Source organism: Microtus ochrogaster, chromosome 10 (assembly GCF_000317375.1).
Source record: "Microtus ochrogaster isolate Prairie Vole_2 chromosome 10, MicOch1.0, whole genome shotgun sequence".
NCBI classification, from domain to species: Eukaryota; Metazoa; Chordata; class Mammalia; order Rodentia; family Cricetidae; genus Microtus; species Microtus ochrogaster.
Window position 1 is genome coordinate 7,374,995 of NC_022016.1, and position 13,277 is coordinate 7,388,271.

General features: G+C 52.3%; 1 protein-coding gene across 2 annotated transcripts in view; it reads right to left on the reverse strand.

The window, feature by feature from the left end:
* The window catches only part of Col27a1 (collagen type XXVII alpha 1 chain), a 118,580-nt gene that overhangs the window by 35,388 nt on the left and 69,915 nt on the right, over nucleotides 1-13,277 (reverse strand). For both annotated transcript variants that reach the window (XM_026782238.1, XM_013348212.2), the window contains exons 24-32: nucleotides 11,036-11,080; nucleotides 6,767-6,820; nucleotides 5,221-5,274; nucleotides 4,935-4,988; nucleotides 3,523-3,576; nucleotides 943-996; nucleotides 566-610; nucleotides 447-491; nucleotides 173-226 (exon numbers count right to left, since the gene is read on the reverse strand). In XM_026782238.1, the coding sequence (XP_026638039.1) occupies nucleotides 173-226; nucleotides 447-491; nucleotides 566-610; nucleotides 943-996; nucleotides 3,523-3,576; nucleotides 4,935-4,988; nucleotides 5,221-5,274; nucleotides 6,767-6,820; nucleotides 11,036-11,080 (459 nt within the window). The remainder of the gene's footprint in view (nucleotides 1-172; nucleotides 227-446; nucleotides 492-565; nucleotides 611-942; nucleotides 997-3,522; nucleotides 3,577-4,934; nucleotides 4,989-5,220; nucleotides 5,275-6,766; nucleotides 6,821-11,035; nucleotides 11,081-13,277) is intronic.

Genomic DNA, 13,277 nt, shown 5'->3' on the forward strand with positions numbered 1-13,277 from the left:
CTTCCCATCTATCTACCTAGCCAACAGTCCCTGCTACAAACAGACTGTGAGAAAACTTCCAGGGCAGAGGAGAGGGGGAGAGATATGGGGGGAGAGAGAAAAGAGAGAGAGGAGGGGGGAGGGAGGGAAAAGGAGAGGGAGGGAGGGAGGGAGGGAGAGAATAAACACTTACCGGTTCTCCTGAGAGGCCCTTGGCACCTGAAGGGCCTGAGGGTCCAGGGATGCCCTGTGGAAAGGCAGGTGACCTTAATCTCTTAGAGCTTCTCCATTAAGCCCATCCCCTTGACCTTAGGCTAGTTCTACGGTGTGTCCAGGTTCCGTGCTTATAGCTGAGATGAGGCCACAGGGCACCTGGGGATTCCCATGAAGGTCTAAAACTCAAGGTGATCCTTCCCCACCTGACCCCAAAGCCCCAGGTTGAAAATTCCAGAATGGACCCTACTTACACGGAAGCCTCTTGCACCTGAGTGGCCTCGCTCACCAGCTGCACCCTGGGAACACAATGGACATCATTAGAGGCATGGGTCACAACAAATGGAGGAAGGGCAAGGGATCTGTCACATACCTGTTGTCCAGGCTGGCCAGGTCTGCCCCGAGATCCCACACGGCCCTGTGAGGAGCAGAGCATGGGAGGTGGGAGATGGGCTCATGGGGACACTTTCAGAGAGAAGAGCACCTCCGAGGTCAGATGTCCCCCCCAACACACTGCCTGTGGGCATACCTAAGATTTGCCAAGGGGATGGCTGCCACAGTCACCACAGATGGGAACGGCAGAGCTATGTGACCCACCCAATGGCCTTTCTTTGCTTTCTTTGTCTGAGCTCCAGGAGGCTGGGCCGTGACAGAATGAGTTGCTGGGAACACGCCCTGACTTCTTCGAGGGTCTCTCTGCTACTTTAGGGGGACAGGGGCAAGGGGGAAACCCCAGCAGGAAGTCTGTACCTTCAGGCCCTTGGACCCCTGCTCCCCAGCTGGTCCATCAGGTCCTCGAGGGCCCTGGAAAAGGAAGAAGACTCCAGCACAGTGGACTGGACAGCAGGGGTCTCCCTTGGGCTGTGAACCAGGAGAGTGAGCTTGCCTCAAGCCTCTGGATTTCCCTGTTCTTCCCCTTCCACACAGCCACGGCTTGGGTGGCTCTTCAGAGACCTGGGAGAACCAGCTAGAGACCCTAAATGCAATGGCTGTAAGGATCATTCTGTCTAAAGTGTCCGGAGTGGTTGCCACCAACCAGCCTGTTTCCGGATGTAGAGGCTGCTGAAGCAGAGAAGCCTGTGGCCATGTTCCCACAGCGGGCCTCAGTTTACTGCCTCTTTCTCCTTCACTACCCCACGACCCGGTTTTAGGGAGATGAAGGCAGGAGGGGTGGGGCATCCTAGGTCACAGGCAGAGCTGGGCCTGAGAGGTACTCCTAGTTTGGGGCTCTGTGTGTGGCACAAGCTCACACCTCTCTGGAAGGACACAGCCCTTGGAGTGGAGGCTCAGAGGCCTGGTTCATGCAGCACACTGACGACCCTGCCTGAGATCCAAGCCTTTTTAGGAGAAAAGCAGCGGACACAGTCACAGAGAAAGACAAATGGACATGGAGCTGCTTGTGGCCAGCAAGTAACGGGGGGCCAGAACTGGAGCCCAAGCCAGCGAGGTCACTACTCATCTGGAGGGGAAGTATACTCCCTGTCACAGAAGGTATCATGCCAGGACCTCTAAGCATCCAAGAAGGCTGTCCATGGAGTAGGCTGTCCATGGGGACAAAGTCTAGAAGCCAGGGTTGAGGCATAGAGAAAGAGGAGCCATACCTCCTGCCGGGGGGAGGGAAGAGACAGTGGCTACCAGCCACCTTGGCTGTGCCCTGTTATAGAGGGATATGGTACTTGGTAGCCTGTTCTGAAGGTCCCCCAGCCACCCCCTTCCCTTGTGGCCTTGGAGGGCCTTCCTATGGTAGGAAGCCTAGGGTCCAGCAGGGCCAGGTCAGTCTCAGGGGCAGAAAGTCCAGCCTACCATAGCCCCCTGAAAAAGGGCAATAGGATAGAGGGAAACCCAGCCTTTGTGGCCATCTTAGGGTCAAAGCTCTTGGGAAATAACTGGGTTGGCATACCTAAGCAGGCCAGCCCTGTTGCTGGCCCATTTTACAGAGGGGAAAGCAGAGACCGAGGAGGAGAAGAGCCTTAATCTGAGAGCTCAGACGTAGTACTAGATGCTCACACATCCCAACATCCTTCAGCCTCAGAGAGGTAAAGAGACTAGCTTCAGGTTGTACAGCCACAGACTGGGAAGGCAAGAGACTTGCCCACTCATGGTCGGACTGGGTGCTTTCGTTCTTTCGTGGGATGCCAATGGGTCTTGTCTCCAGGCCCTCCCACCATAGAATGTCTGCCCTACATCTGTGCAGGAAAGGCTGCATGGCCTCGCAGACCTCCCATGCCTATCCTACGGCACCGGTGGGAAAACTGAGACCCAGAGAGCACAGTGCCTTCCAAAGGACACAGGAGAACCCAGGAACTCAACAGGCGTGGCCTGAACTTCAATCCTAAAGGTGCAGTCCCCGCCTCTCGGTGTCCCCGATCTCATGGCTCTGGCCCTCACCTGCCTCTCCCAGTCCTGAAAACTCCAGCGGAAACCTGGCTTTCCTCAAGCGGGATGTGCATGCATATTGGAGGTAGGGACAGCTCACTCTGTCAGTGTGGAGGGCTCAGACCTCTGCAGTTCACCCTGAAGCTGGCTTAGCTTTCCTGGTCAGGGTGCACCCAGAAGCCCGTAGGCCTTGTCTCCCTTAAGAGTCGCAGAAGGTATGGGTACTGAGGAGCCAACGCAATGCCTCATCTTCCCCATTGCTGGACGGCTGCTCAGGCCATCCAGTTCAGGGGGTGTCTTAAAACTAGACCCTGTAGGAGGAGAATGGTATCAGAACCCACATGGCGTGAGGGAAGAGGCCTGGACAGCCTCCACCATCTTTTCCTCTCCACGGAGGCCACATGCCCTGGCACCTTCACACCAGTAGGTAGGAGATCGCTCCACTTACCCCTTCTAACTGCAAAGAAGACTAAATTCAGTGTGTCTGAGAGGCAGGTTGTCGGGTTACAATCTCTGCTCTACCATTTCTAAGCTGTGTAGCCTGAGGCAAGCGTCATAACCTGTCTGTGCTGGCATTTTCTGAGGGAAACAGCACTTCCCTGGCAGGGTAGTGCCAGGAGTCAAATACATGGCAGACAACACAAAGCCTTGGCGAATCCTCTCGGCCGCTGTACTCAGACCAACTCTGTGGTTCCCCGCTACCCTCCACGCAGGATGTGTGTGCTCCCTATGTCTGCCTCATGAGGCCAGGCAGGGCGTAGGCCTGCCCTATTGTCCCAGGTGTCTGCCTCCAGTGGTATCTCACACAGTAGGAGTGGTGGCCCAGTCAGGGAAGGATGGCTGGGCTCAGCTTCCAGCATCAGATTCTGGGTGTGCCTGGCCACTGGCCGGTGCTACAGGAACTACACGGCTCAGAGTGGGGTAGGCAACAGGAGCAGAAGCATTCTCACTTACCCGGTGTCCCTTGGCGCCCCTCATGCCTGGTGGACCTCGAGATCCTGGAGGGCCCTGTGGGGAGGAGAGGGCACTTAGAAGCAATGGTGGGGCAGGGAAGCCAGTGGTCGTAGGTGTCTGGGTGAGCAGGGACTCCCTGGACAAACCATTTTCTTATCTCTCAGTCACCAGTGAGAGGTGATAGTGGTGTGTGACAAGCCTCTCCTCTCCCAGGCCACTATCTGTGCTGTCTCAGGCAATCATCTCACCTCGGTGTCCTCACTGATGACCCTCACCCCTATGGGACCACATAGGGCCCTCAGCAGGTCCAAGGTTCTTCCCACCTGCATCCCTAGACCTAAGTGTGGGGCTGGGGCTGAGTTCAGAGTGCAGAGGGAAGATGTTAGTATGACTGGAAAATGCTCATCAGATGGGCATGCAATTAGCAGGAATGGTATCCAACGGTAGACGCCATCCCTGTGGCAAGCATTGTATCGCACAGTAGCTGGTGCCATCTATGAGAGGCTCGGGCATAACAGCACATGGAATATTAGCTGATTCTTGCCACGATGGTGATGGCAGCATGATGCTGACTGACAGGTGGGGAAACTGAGGCAGAGGAGGCCTCAGGTGTGGAGGTGCACACAGACGTGTGTGTGTGTGTGTGTGTGTGTGTGTGTGCGCAAACCAGAGGTCATTTCTGGATTTCCTCCTCCCCACCTTATTATTGTGAGACAGGGTCTCTCACTGAATCTGGAGTTTGACAACTCCGCTAGGCTGGTAGGTCAGCAAGCCCCCCAGAACCTTCTGTTTCCACCTCTCTACAGCTGGGGAGGTGGTACAGATGCTCACCACACCTAGCTGAAGTCCTAGTGTTTGCCCAGCAAGCACTTTACCAGATGAACCATCTCCCCAGGCCCAGAGGGAAGGATTTGGTGGCAGACCCTAAGCACTCCTGGGCTCAGGCTTCAGTTCTGAACACGGGCCTGTGGCTGGACCCTAGGGTTGAAAACCGTTCTCTGCCTCCCGCTCCTTTCCACCAAAGTGCCAGTCCTGAATTCCTAGCCAGATGTGGCTTTTCCCTCTCATGATCAGGGCAGAAAACAAACAAAAACAACTAACTAACCAAGCAAACAAACAAACAAAACCACATGTGACTGTGACCCCCAGAGGGTGGCTCTGCCCAGGGACACCTTTCCACTGGCTCAAAGAACAGTGGGGGAGGACACAACCAAGCTGCTCCTGCGTTCCCCTGTACAGAACCTCAGCCCTGCCCTGTCCCATCTGCACTGTCACAACGTTCTATAGATTTCACATGAACAAAATACAGGTTCGGGAAGAGTGCAGTTTCTGTCTTGGAGCCCACCCAGGCCTGAGACTTGAGGTCTGGACTTGTTGGGTTTGTGCTTAGGAGAGATGAGAGTTTTATTTACCCGGGATCCAGGCTCTCCAGGGCTCCCAATACCACCTGGCATTCCGGGATGGCCCTGCCAAGGAGGAAGAAAAGTGTAGAGTCAGCTGGGGAAGATGCCATATCCCCTTCAGCTCTGTGACAGGAGATCAGCTCCAACCCAGGGCAAGGAGGTCAAAAGTCAAGCCTGGCCAGGGATTTGGAGAGATAGCATCCTGGGTTTCTGGAGCATATGGTATGTGAAGGGAACGAGACTGACCCCTGAGGCTATGCCAGGAGAGAAGAGAGGATGCAGATGTACTCCTTACCATCAGCCCCTTGGGTCCAGGTGCGCCCGGGGGTCCCATCACTCCACGGTCTCCCTGTGTTGGAGACAGCAAGGCACATAGGTCATGGCTGGGGCTCAGAGACTGTGGGACTCTGGGGACAGGGACCCAAAGGGAGGTAGGAGCTTGACAATGGTCTATGGACTCATTCTCAGCTCATTCACATTGTCAGGTAAGTAAGTTTTAGTGGCAAGAAACCTCAGCCTTCTCTGCCAGAGCAATAGCACATGCCTCTGGGCCAGGATGGTCCCGATGAAGGATGCAGCAATTGCATCACCTCTTTGATCCTGGCCCATGTCACGTGGTTCTCATTAGGCCTGGCACCCCGGAACTGGGCTTGCTAAAGCAGAGACAACCATAGCCACTTTTCTTTCTCTCTGCTCATGGGCATCCTCCTCCCCGATGGTACACCAGATAATCAGACATCACTCATGTCCTCTGGACCAATTTAAACAGGTTTCAAAGTCAGGGGCAGCGGGCAAGGCTACAGCCATCCTGTCTCTGTTTCTGCGAGGCCTATTCCTCCTCTTCAGGTAAAAAGCAGTTGAGCACCCACTGTGTCCTGACACTACTATGCACCAAGCCATGAGGAGGAGAAACAGATCAATTCCCATAACACAAGATACCCGGCATGGCAGGGGATGATGGGGACCTCTAGAAGATGCATCCTGGACCAGGTATGGGTGGCAGGGGTTGAGGTACAGTGCTAGACCCTGTCATAGGGGATGTGACCAGCTGGTGATGAAGGAAGATTCCCTTTGAAGGACCCTGACAAGTGACCCGGCAGAAAGGACATGGGTGGATGGGCACGGGAAGAGGGGACCTGCCCAAAGCAACTGTCCATAGGTGAGGAAGGACATGAGAAACTTAAGCAATAGAACCGGAGTTGGCTTTGATGCTATGGGATGGTTACATAAGCTGTGAGCACTGGGGGCAGGGGAGGGGCTCCTGTAGAAACTCTGCAGCTTTGGTGAGTGGTTACCTACTCTGAAACAGTGTGAAGGGGCAGGAGGAGCGTGGGGAAGCAGGTGGAGACCAGACGGTCTGGGAAATGAGGAAGAGTGACGTATGTGAGTCTGCAAGGCTAGGAAGACCCAAGTCAGACAAGGGAAGCCACAGACTTCTACTTGGTTGAGGGGCTGAGTTGGCAAAATGTGGCCTCCGGGATGGACCAGGGTTCTAATCTCTGCTCTGTCATTTATAATCTGGTGGCCTTGGGTCAGCCACCACTCCTGTTGGACTCTCAGTGATCCCTCTCTGTCAGATGGAGCTTCCAAGGGCTACGGAGCTGGGTGATGCCAGTAGGCAGCCCCAGGCACAAGCATCAACTGTTGGCCACACCAACGTCTGGTTGTGCTTACGGGTGAAGATAAGAACTCTGGGGGGACAGGGACATAGGCTCTTGGAGAGCAAGGGATACCAGAACCAGAGGGAGGTGGTACAGTCTCCGCAGCTCACTGGCCCACTGCCTCTTCTCTTGATGGAAAAGTGCAAGCTCTGAGGGTTTGCCTCTGTGGTGCACACTTACCTTCTCCCCCACAATTCCAGGCTCCCCGACCAGACCAATGAATCCCATAAGTCCCTGGGGAGGACACAAGAAAAACTAGTGAATCTGTGGGCACATTGAGTCTCCTCTGAGGCCCAGCCCTCCCACACTCACCCCCAACCCAAGCTGCAACCAATGACTGTAAGGCTGGAACTGCCGTGGAAGGGCATGGCCTCTGCCGCTTCTCCCCACTGCTCCACCAGATGGTTCAGATTTGAGAACCAAGCGGTGGGGCTGCTTCCAGCCACCCTGGGAGCCGAGCATTCTTCCCATGCCAGAAGCAGGCTGGGACCCTACACGTTTGGAGAACCATAGTGGGGGAGATGAGCTGGGAAGGGGCCATCTGTTTCCATCTTTTAGGGCTCTGGGACTGTTACAGAGACAAACAAACTTGTTGACTGAGACAGGAACACCCTAACCATCTACACTAGAGACAGGGTGGAATTTGGGAAGGGGAGGTTTCCACTGAAGGGCTTTTCTTTGCTGAAAGCACATGTGCTCAGACATATAGACATAAACACATGAACAAAAAGGCACTCAGATACACCCAGATAGACACACATATACAAAGACACATACACACAGAGACACACAGATACGCCTAGATATGCACAAAGACACATACAAACATGCATAAAGACATACTTATACACACACAAGTACACAGATACACACAGACACACATGACAAAGACAGACACAGATACACACACATGCACACAGACACAGATAAAGATGGCACACATATGCACAGAGACAAACACACATGCACACAAACACACACAGGTACACATAGACATGCAGATACACAGATATATACATACAGAGAAATGTGCACACATACACATACATGCATATCTCCTTTGGATCTTTTTAACCCTACTGTGTGAAAGCTTGCCTCTGAGTCCCAGAGGCTGCTCTTAGTGGTCTTGCTGTCACCCTGAGCAGGTAAGCATGCACATGGCTAGGGCAGGTGAATAGCCAAGAGTCCCAAGGAGGTGGAGCACTGACTGGAACCCACTTCCTTCTGTTGAGACACATACTCAGGGTTCATGTATGGGTCAGGAGGGCTTTAAGAAGTTTTAGGAGATGCCAGATATACTGCAGGCATTTCCCTAAAAATTAGGACATACGGGGACGGGTGGGTTTGTCCTGTGAAATCTGTTCCCTGTGCCGAACTTCCGAGCAAAGTGAGGTGAGACCCAGCGCTGTTAACAGCCCAGAGGAGCTGGAAAGCCAGGCTACCTGCTGGGGCGATGGGAGGGGAAGAGCACTGCTCAGTACACAAACCCCGTTCTTTTTTCCCTGAAGACAGCTGCTCCCAGGGGCCATGATTCACCTCCCAGCACAGGGGACAGCAGAGAACATGGTGACTGAGTGGACCAGCATCATCGCCATGTACTTACCTAGCCCTGTGTGTGGAACTCTATGTCACTCATACTCAGATTCCAGGTTTATGGAACCTGAACACATTGGTCTGTCTATACAGATCAATGAGATTGACAAGAATGAAGGTTCCTCCAATCTCCTAATGGCTCTGACTGTTCAAGACCCAGATGCTTTTCAAGGGGCAAAGGGTTAGGATAGCACCTGAACTTCCCACCAGGAGGCACCCAGACATGTAAATAGTACCAGGGAAGGGAACACAAGCCTGGCTCTGTGGAAAAGGACCTGCCCGATGGGTCTGAAGAAAGGAATTTCATGGCTACTTTAAATTTGTTATTTGTCAGGACCTGGAAGACATAAGCCGTCAATAAGAAGCCAGATGGATCTGAGTAAGAGATGCCCTCCAGAACCCCACCATGGTGTGATCCCCTTGTGCGGAGGGCTTTGATCTGGCAGGATGTCAACTGGAAAACAGTAGTCTCAGAGGCTCCAGGCTTTCACCTGACGGGGGAGCAGAGAAGCAGCTCTTAAAGCCAGGGTACAGCTGCTCCTCTCTGGCTGGCACCTCGCCACCTTCTCACAGCGTTCTGTTGGTCATGGGGCTTGCTTCTGAGAATCAGTCACCACTCTGGGTAGGAGCTGATATGCTCACTGTCCTTGTGGGCTCACACCTTGTCCCCGGCACCCAGGACAGGGCCTGACAAGCAGTCTGTGCTCACTGGTAGATAAACATGAGGGTTCTGGGGATGGAAGAACTTTCTGCGTTGTCTGGGTAGCACTTGAGAACCCAGAGTCTCTCAAAGTCAGAGTCAATTATGAGTTACATTATTGCCTATGAGATCTTGGTTGGAGAAGCTATTTAATTTCTCAGGGCCTCGATTGGCTCATTTTCCAGATGGGAGTCCTAACAGCTTCCATCGCAGGACTGCTGGGGGACTGCAGACACTTGTGTCAAGTGTTTGGCGCAGAGCCTGCTACCTCATGGGTGCGCAATAAATGAAGCTGTTACTGTGATTACAAGCAGGGCCTGTGGTGTGAGCTTGGGGGATCTCTCCTGGGGAGCCTGTGCTTCTGCACAAAACAGAAAACAGTTACCCGTTTGCTGTGGCCATGTGGAGAGGAGCTGGTGTTGCTGCAGACCTTACAGGCAGTGCAGGAACCAGTGCTGATCTCAGCTCAGACGCCCTCCAGCCACAGTCTGTGACTGCCGCTAGACCCACAGGTAGCTGGGGACTCTGCTGTCCCAGTGAGCCATGGCTATTCCAGGCAGGGTGTCTTACCCTCTTGGCCCAGCTCAGACACTACCCCTTTTGAACATACTGTTGATCCCATTTTTCCTCCCAAGTTTGTGACCCAAACTGCCAGTGAGGGCCAGAATCCAGGGCTTCTTAACCTGGGGATTCTGTAGGCCTCTATGGATGGAACGCAGAGCGTCCAGGAACTTGAATAGAAAAAAATACTATATATAGTATATATATAGTATATGTATATATGGTATATATAGTATATGTATATATGGTATATATAGTATATGTGTGTACACACACACACACATACACATATACACACACATTACCCTCTCATCAAAATGTTGTGTTTTCTTTAAATACTATGTATGCAGTGTATGCACCCTGTCTAGGAGTATGCAACATCTGTGACTGTCCATCTGCTTATATGTCACTATAACCAATCCTACACAGATCTCAAAACATCATTACATTTTAACAATGATACTGCTAGGTATCATTGTTGACTATATTAATTCAAAAGTCGATACATGTATGCCACATGTGAACACATGTTCTGTATGTATCTCAGTATAATCGGCTGTCTTAGAATCCTTCACTTTTAACTTTATCCACTTGAATCTACTCAAAGAAGTGGGAGGGGGTTGAGGGCTTCCGTAGCCTAGCAAAGGTATCTAAGGCACAGAAAACGATCAGGGCTCTGGAAAAATAAATGATTTCCAAGGATCCTGGTGTCCTAATGGTCTGGAGTTCTAAGTATCTGTTTCCCCAGGCCAATCATTTGCATAGCTATGAACTTGAATTTGCTGTTTTTTTCCAGCCAGGAAATACATGGAGGCAGCAGCAGCCTTCCTGAGCTCCTGGCTTCCCACAGAATGTGCTCGAATGGCACTGGAAAGACTTCAGACATGTTGAACTCCCACACTTTAATTCCTATCTTTCTCTCAGCAGATGTCACAGCTTGTGAGGAAGCCTGTCACACACGAGTCTCTTGCCATGGATGGCACTTCTAGGCACAACTGAATACTTCTGAGCCCTGCTATTCTTTCTCCTCCATACAAGGAACCTAGAGGGGTGGGAAATATCTCCCCAACTCTACTGTGAGCCTTGAGGCTAAGCTGAAGGAGGCACTGAGGCTTGGAGGGAGGCCACAAGGTCACCCTCTCCACAGCACCCAGAATCACTGGTGGAGAAGGGTGATGAGCTACAAACTCCCTTCAGCTGACTAGTGGTCACCTTCCTTCTGTAGACCTTGCTCCTGCTTCCCAGCTGTCTGGAGCCTCTGCTTTGAGTTTTACCTTCTATTACAACTCAGGGTGGCCTGGATTTTGCTTCTGGAGAGAGATCTATTTCTTTAGTTAAGTGAACACAGTCATTTTGAGGAACTCTCTGGTTTAACCCCAGTTCTAGGAGGTGAAATCACATTGAGCTAATGCACCAAAAAATTTTGCATTCAAGAGTCAGGGCTTAGGAAGGAACCGTGTTAGTCAGGGATCTCTCTTTCTTGAGAGTGTGTGAGCGGCCTGGCTCTGGTATGTTACCAGCCTTAGCAGCCCAATGACTGAGTGGCTGTCTAGCAATGGGCTTGGCATAAGTAGTTGACACCATCTCTAACTTACCTGTTCACCCACAGGCCCTGGCCGTCCAGGATCCCCTGGTTCTCCCTGTAAAAGAACATAGAAAAGGGACAGTCAGGACAGGAGATGGGACATGGAAATCACTGAGTAGTCAGGGCCAAGTGGCCTTAGGTGTCATTGGTGAGGATGAACCGGGAGTCCCAATGTCTCCAGACTTTGGCTTTGAAGAATCCAAATGGTTAGCAACAACCAAAGTGTGCTCCCCAACACTGCAGTCAGCCACTCCCCCATCCTGCTGCTCCCCAACACTGCAGTCAGCCACTCCCCCCCGCCATCCTGCTGCTCCCCAACACTTCACTCCTCCACTCCCCCCAGCATCCTGCTGCCCCCCAACACTGCAATCAGCCACTCCCTCTGAGCAAGGTTCCTGGGCATCTTGACTCCTGTGGAACCTCAAGCAACCTGGCTCATTTTGTTAGGGTGGGAACTAAGGCCCAGAGGGTTGGAAGGATTGTGTAAGGTCACAGAGCCTGCTAGAAGGAGGGCTAGAATTGGGACCTTCGTCAACCTGACTGTGGCCCATTCCATGCAGGGTGCCCACTGCAGGTAGAGCTGAGAATGCAAGTAAAGATCATTAGGAAACTAACTTCCACCCTGCCAACCTTTGTGACCAGCACAAATAGCCTTGAAGAGTCCTGTCTCTGTGCTGGGCTCAGTCCCCCAGCTTCTAGTAATTGGTGGCCTGGTATGGCTTTGCCTGGCAGCTGTGACCTCTGCCGGACAGATCTTACTTTAGAGGTGGCCATAGCAGCCACAGTCTCTGCATGGGATGAGTGGCTCAGTGGCCATCAGCTGCCCTGGAACGAGTCTGCCCATATGTGTCACCTTTCACCTAACTAGTCTCAGAGGGACTGTGGCAAGGTCTCGGAGGGCAGGACACATGATCGCAGGCCTTGGAGAGAAAGCACAGCTCATGTGCCCTAACCATCGTCTTGCCCTCCCCTCGGTTCCTCCCCAAATGTCATTCACACACACACTGGTAGGGCCAGATGCACGGCCAGCAATCCTCCAGTTGTTTCACGCCCTCCTCTTTCCAACCCGACCATAGACGTGGTCCAGCACAGCCCCCTTTGAAGTCTTCTTTGGAAATGATGGTTCATCTTCACTGTCAGCCCAACGGGATTTGAAATGGGAATAAAAGCGCCTGAGTGTGTCTGTGATGGTGTTTCTAGGGAGGCCTAACTGAAAGAGGAAGACTCACTCTGAAGGTGAGCAGTACATCCCTGGGTCTGGGGGCCCAAGTGAGTAAAAGGGAGAAAAGGAGACAGTCACCATCTCCCACTTTCTGCTTCCCACTTTGCCCAGATGCAAAGAGGCCCTGCTCCATTGCCTGGCTGTCACGAATTTCTCCATGCCTTTCCTGCTACGGCAGCTTGCACCTTCTTAAAGTGACAGTCACAATAAATCCTTCTTCCCTGTACTCTGTCAGCTGATGCTCCCTGTTTCCTGTGACAGGGAAAAGGCCTCCATGAGACCAGGCTGCAGGCAAGCCTATCAGGCAGGCCCAGTCCACTGTGGGGGGACCACCCCTAAGCTGGTGGCCCTGAGTTCTAAAAGAAAGCAGAGGAGCTGGAGAGATGGCTCAACTGTTAAGAGCACTGCCTGCTCTTCCAAGGGTCCTGAGTTCAATTCCTAGCAACCACATGGTGGCTCACAACCACCTGTGATGAGGTCTGGTGCCCTCTTCTGGCCTTCAGGCATACAAGCAGACAGAATACTGTATAAATAATAAATAAATAAATATTTTTAAAAAATAAATAAAAGAAAGCAGACTAAGCAAGGCACAGAGAGAAAGCCAGTAGGCAGCATCCCTCCAAAGCCTCTGCATCAGCTCCTGCCTCCAGGTTCCTGTCCTGTGTGAGTTCCTGTCCTGGCTTCCTTCTGTGATGAACAGTGATGTGGAAGAGTAAGTCAGATAAACCCTGTCCTCCCCAAGGAGCTTTTGGTAGTGGTGTTTCATGACAGTAACAGTGACAAAGACATTCTCTGAACTAGATTTCCGTCAGGCATTTGTCACTGATAAGAAAGGTAGCCCACTCCCTCCCTGGGGTCAGAAAAAGGCCCATTAACAAATACACTACATAGTTATTGTACAACAGGGGCTATACAGAGGCCCCTAGAAGAAAACAGAAATCCTCCACTCCGATTAAGCACTGTCTGTCTCTTGCTTCTGCTCAGCATAGGAAGACGGCAGGTGCCACTCCTGCTCAAGCCACCATTCACA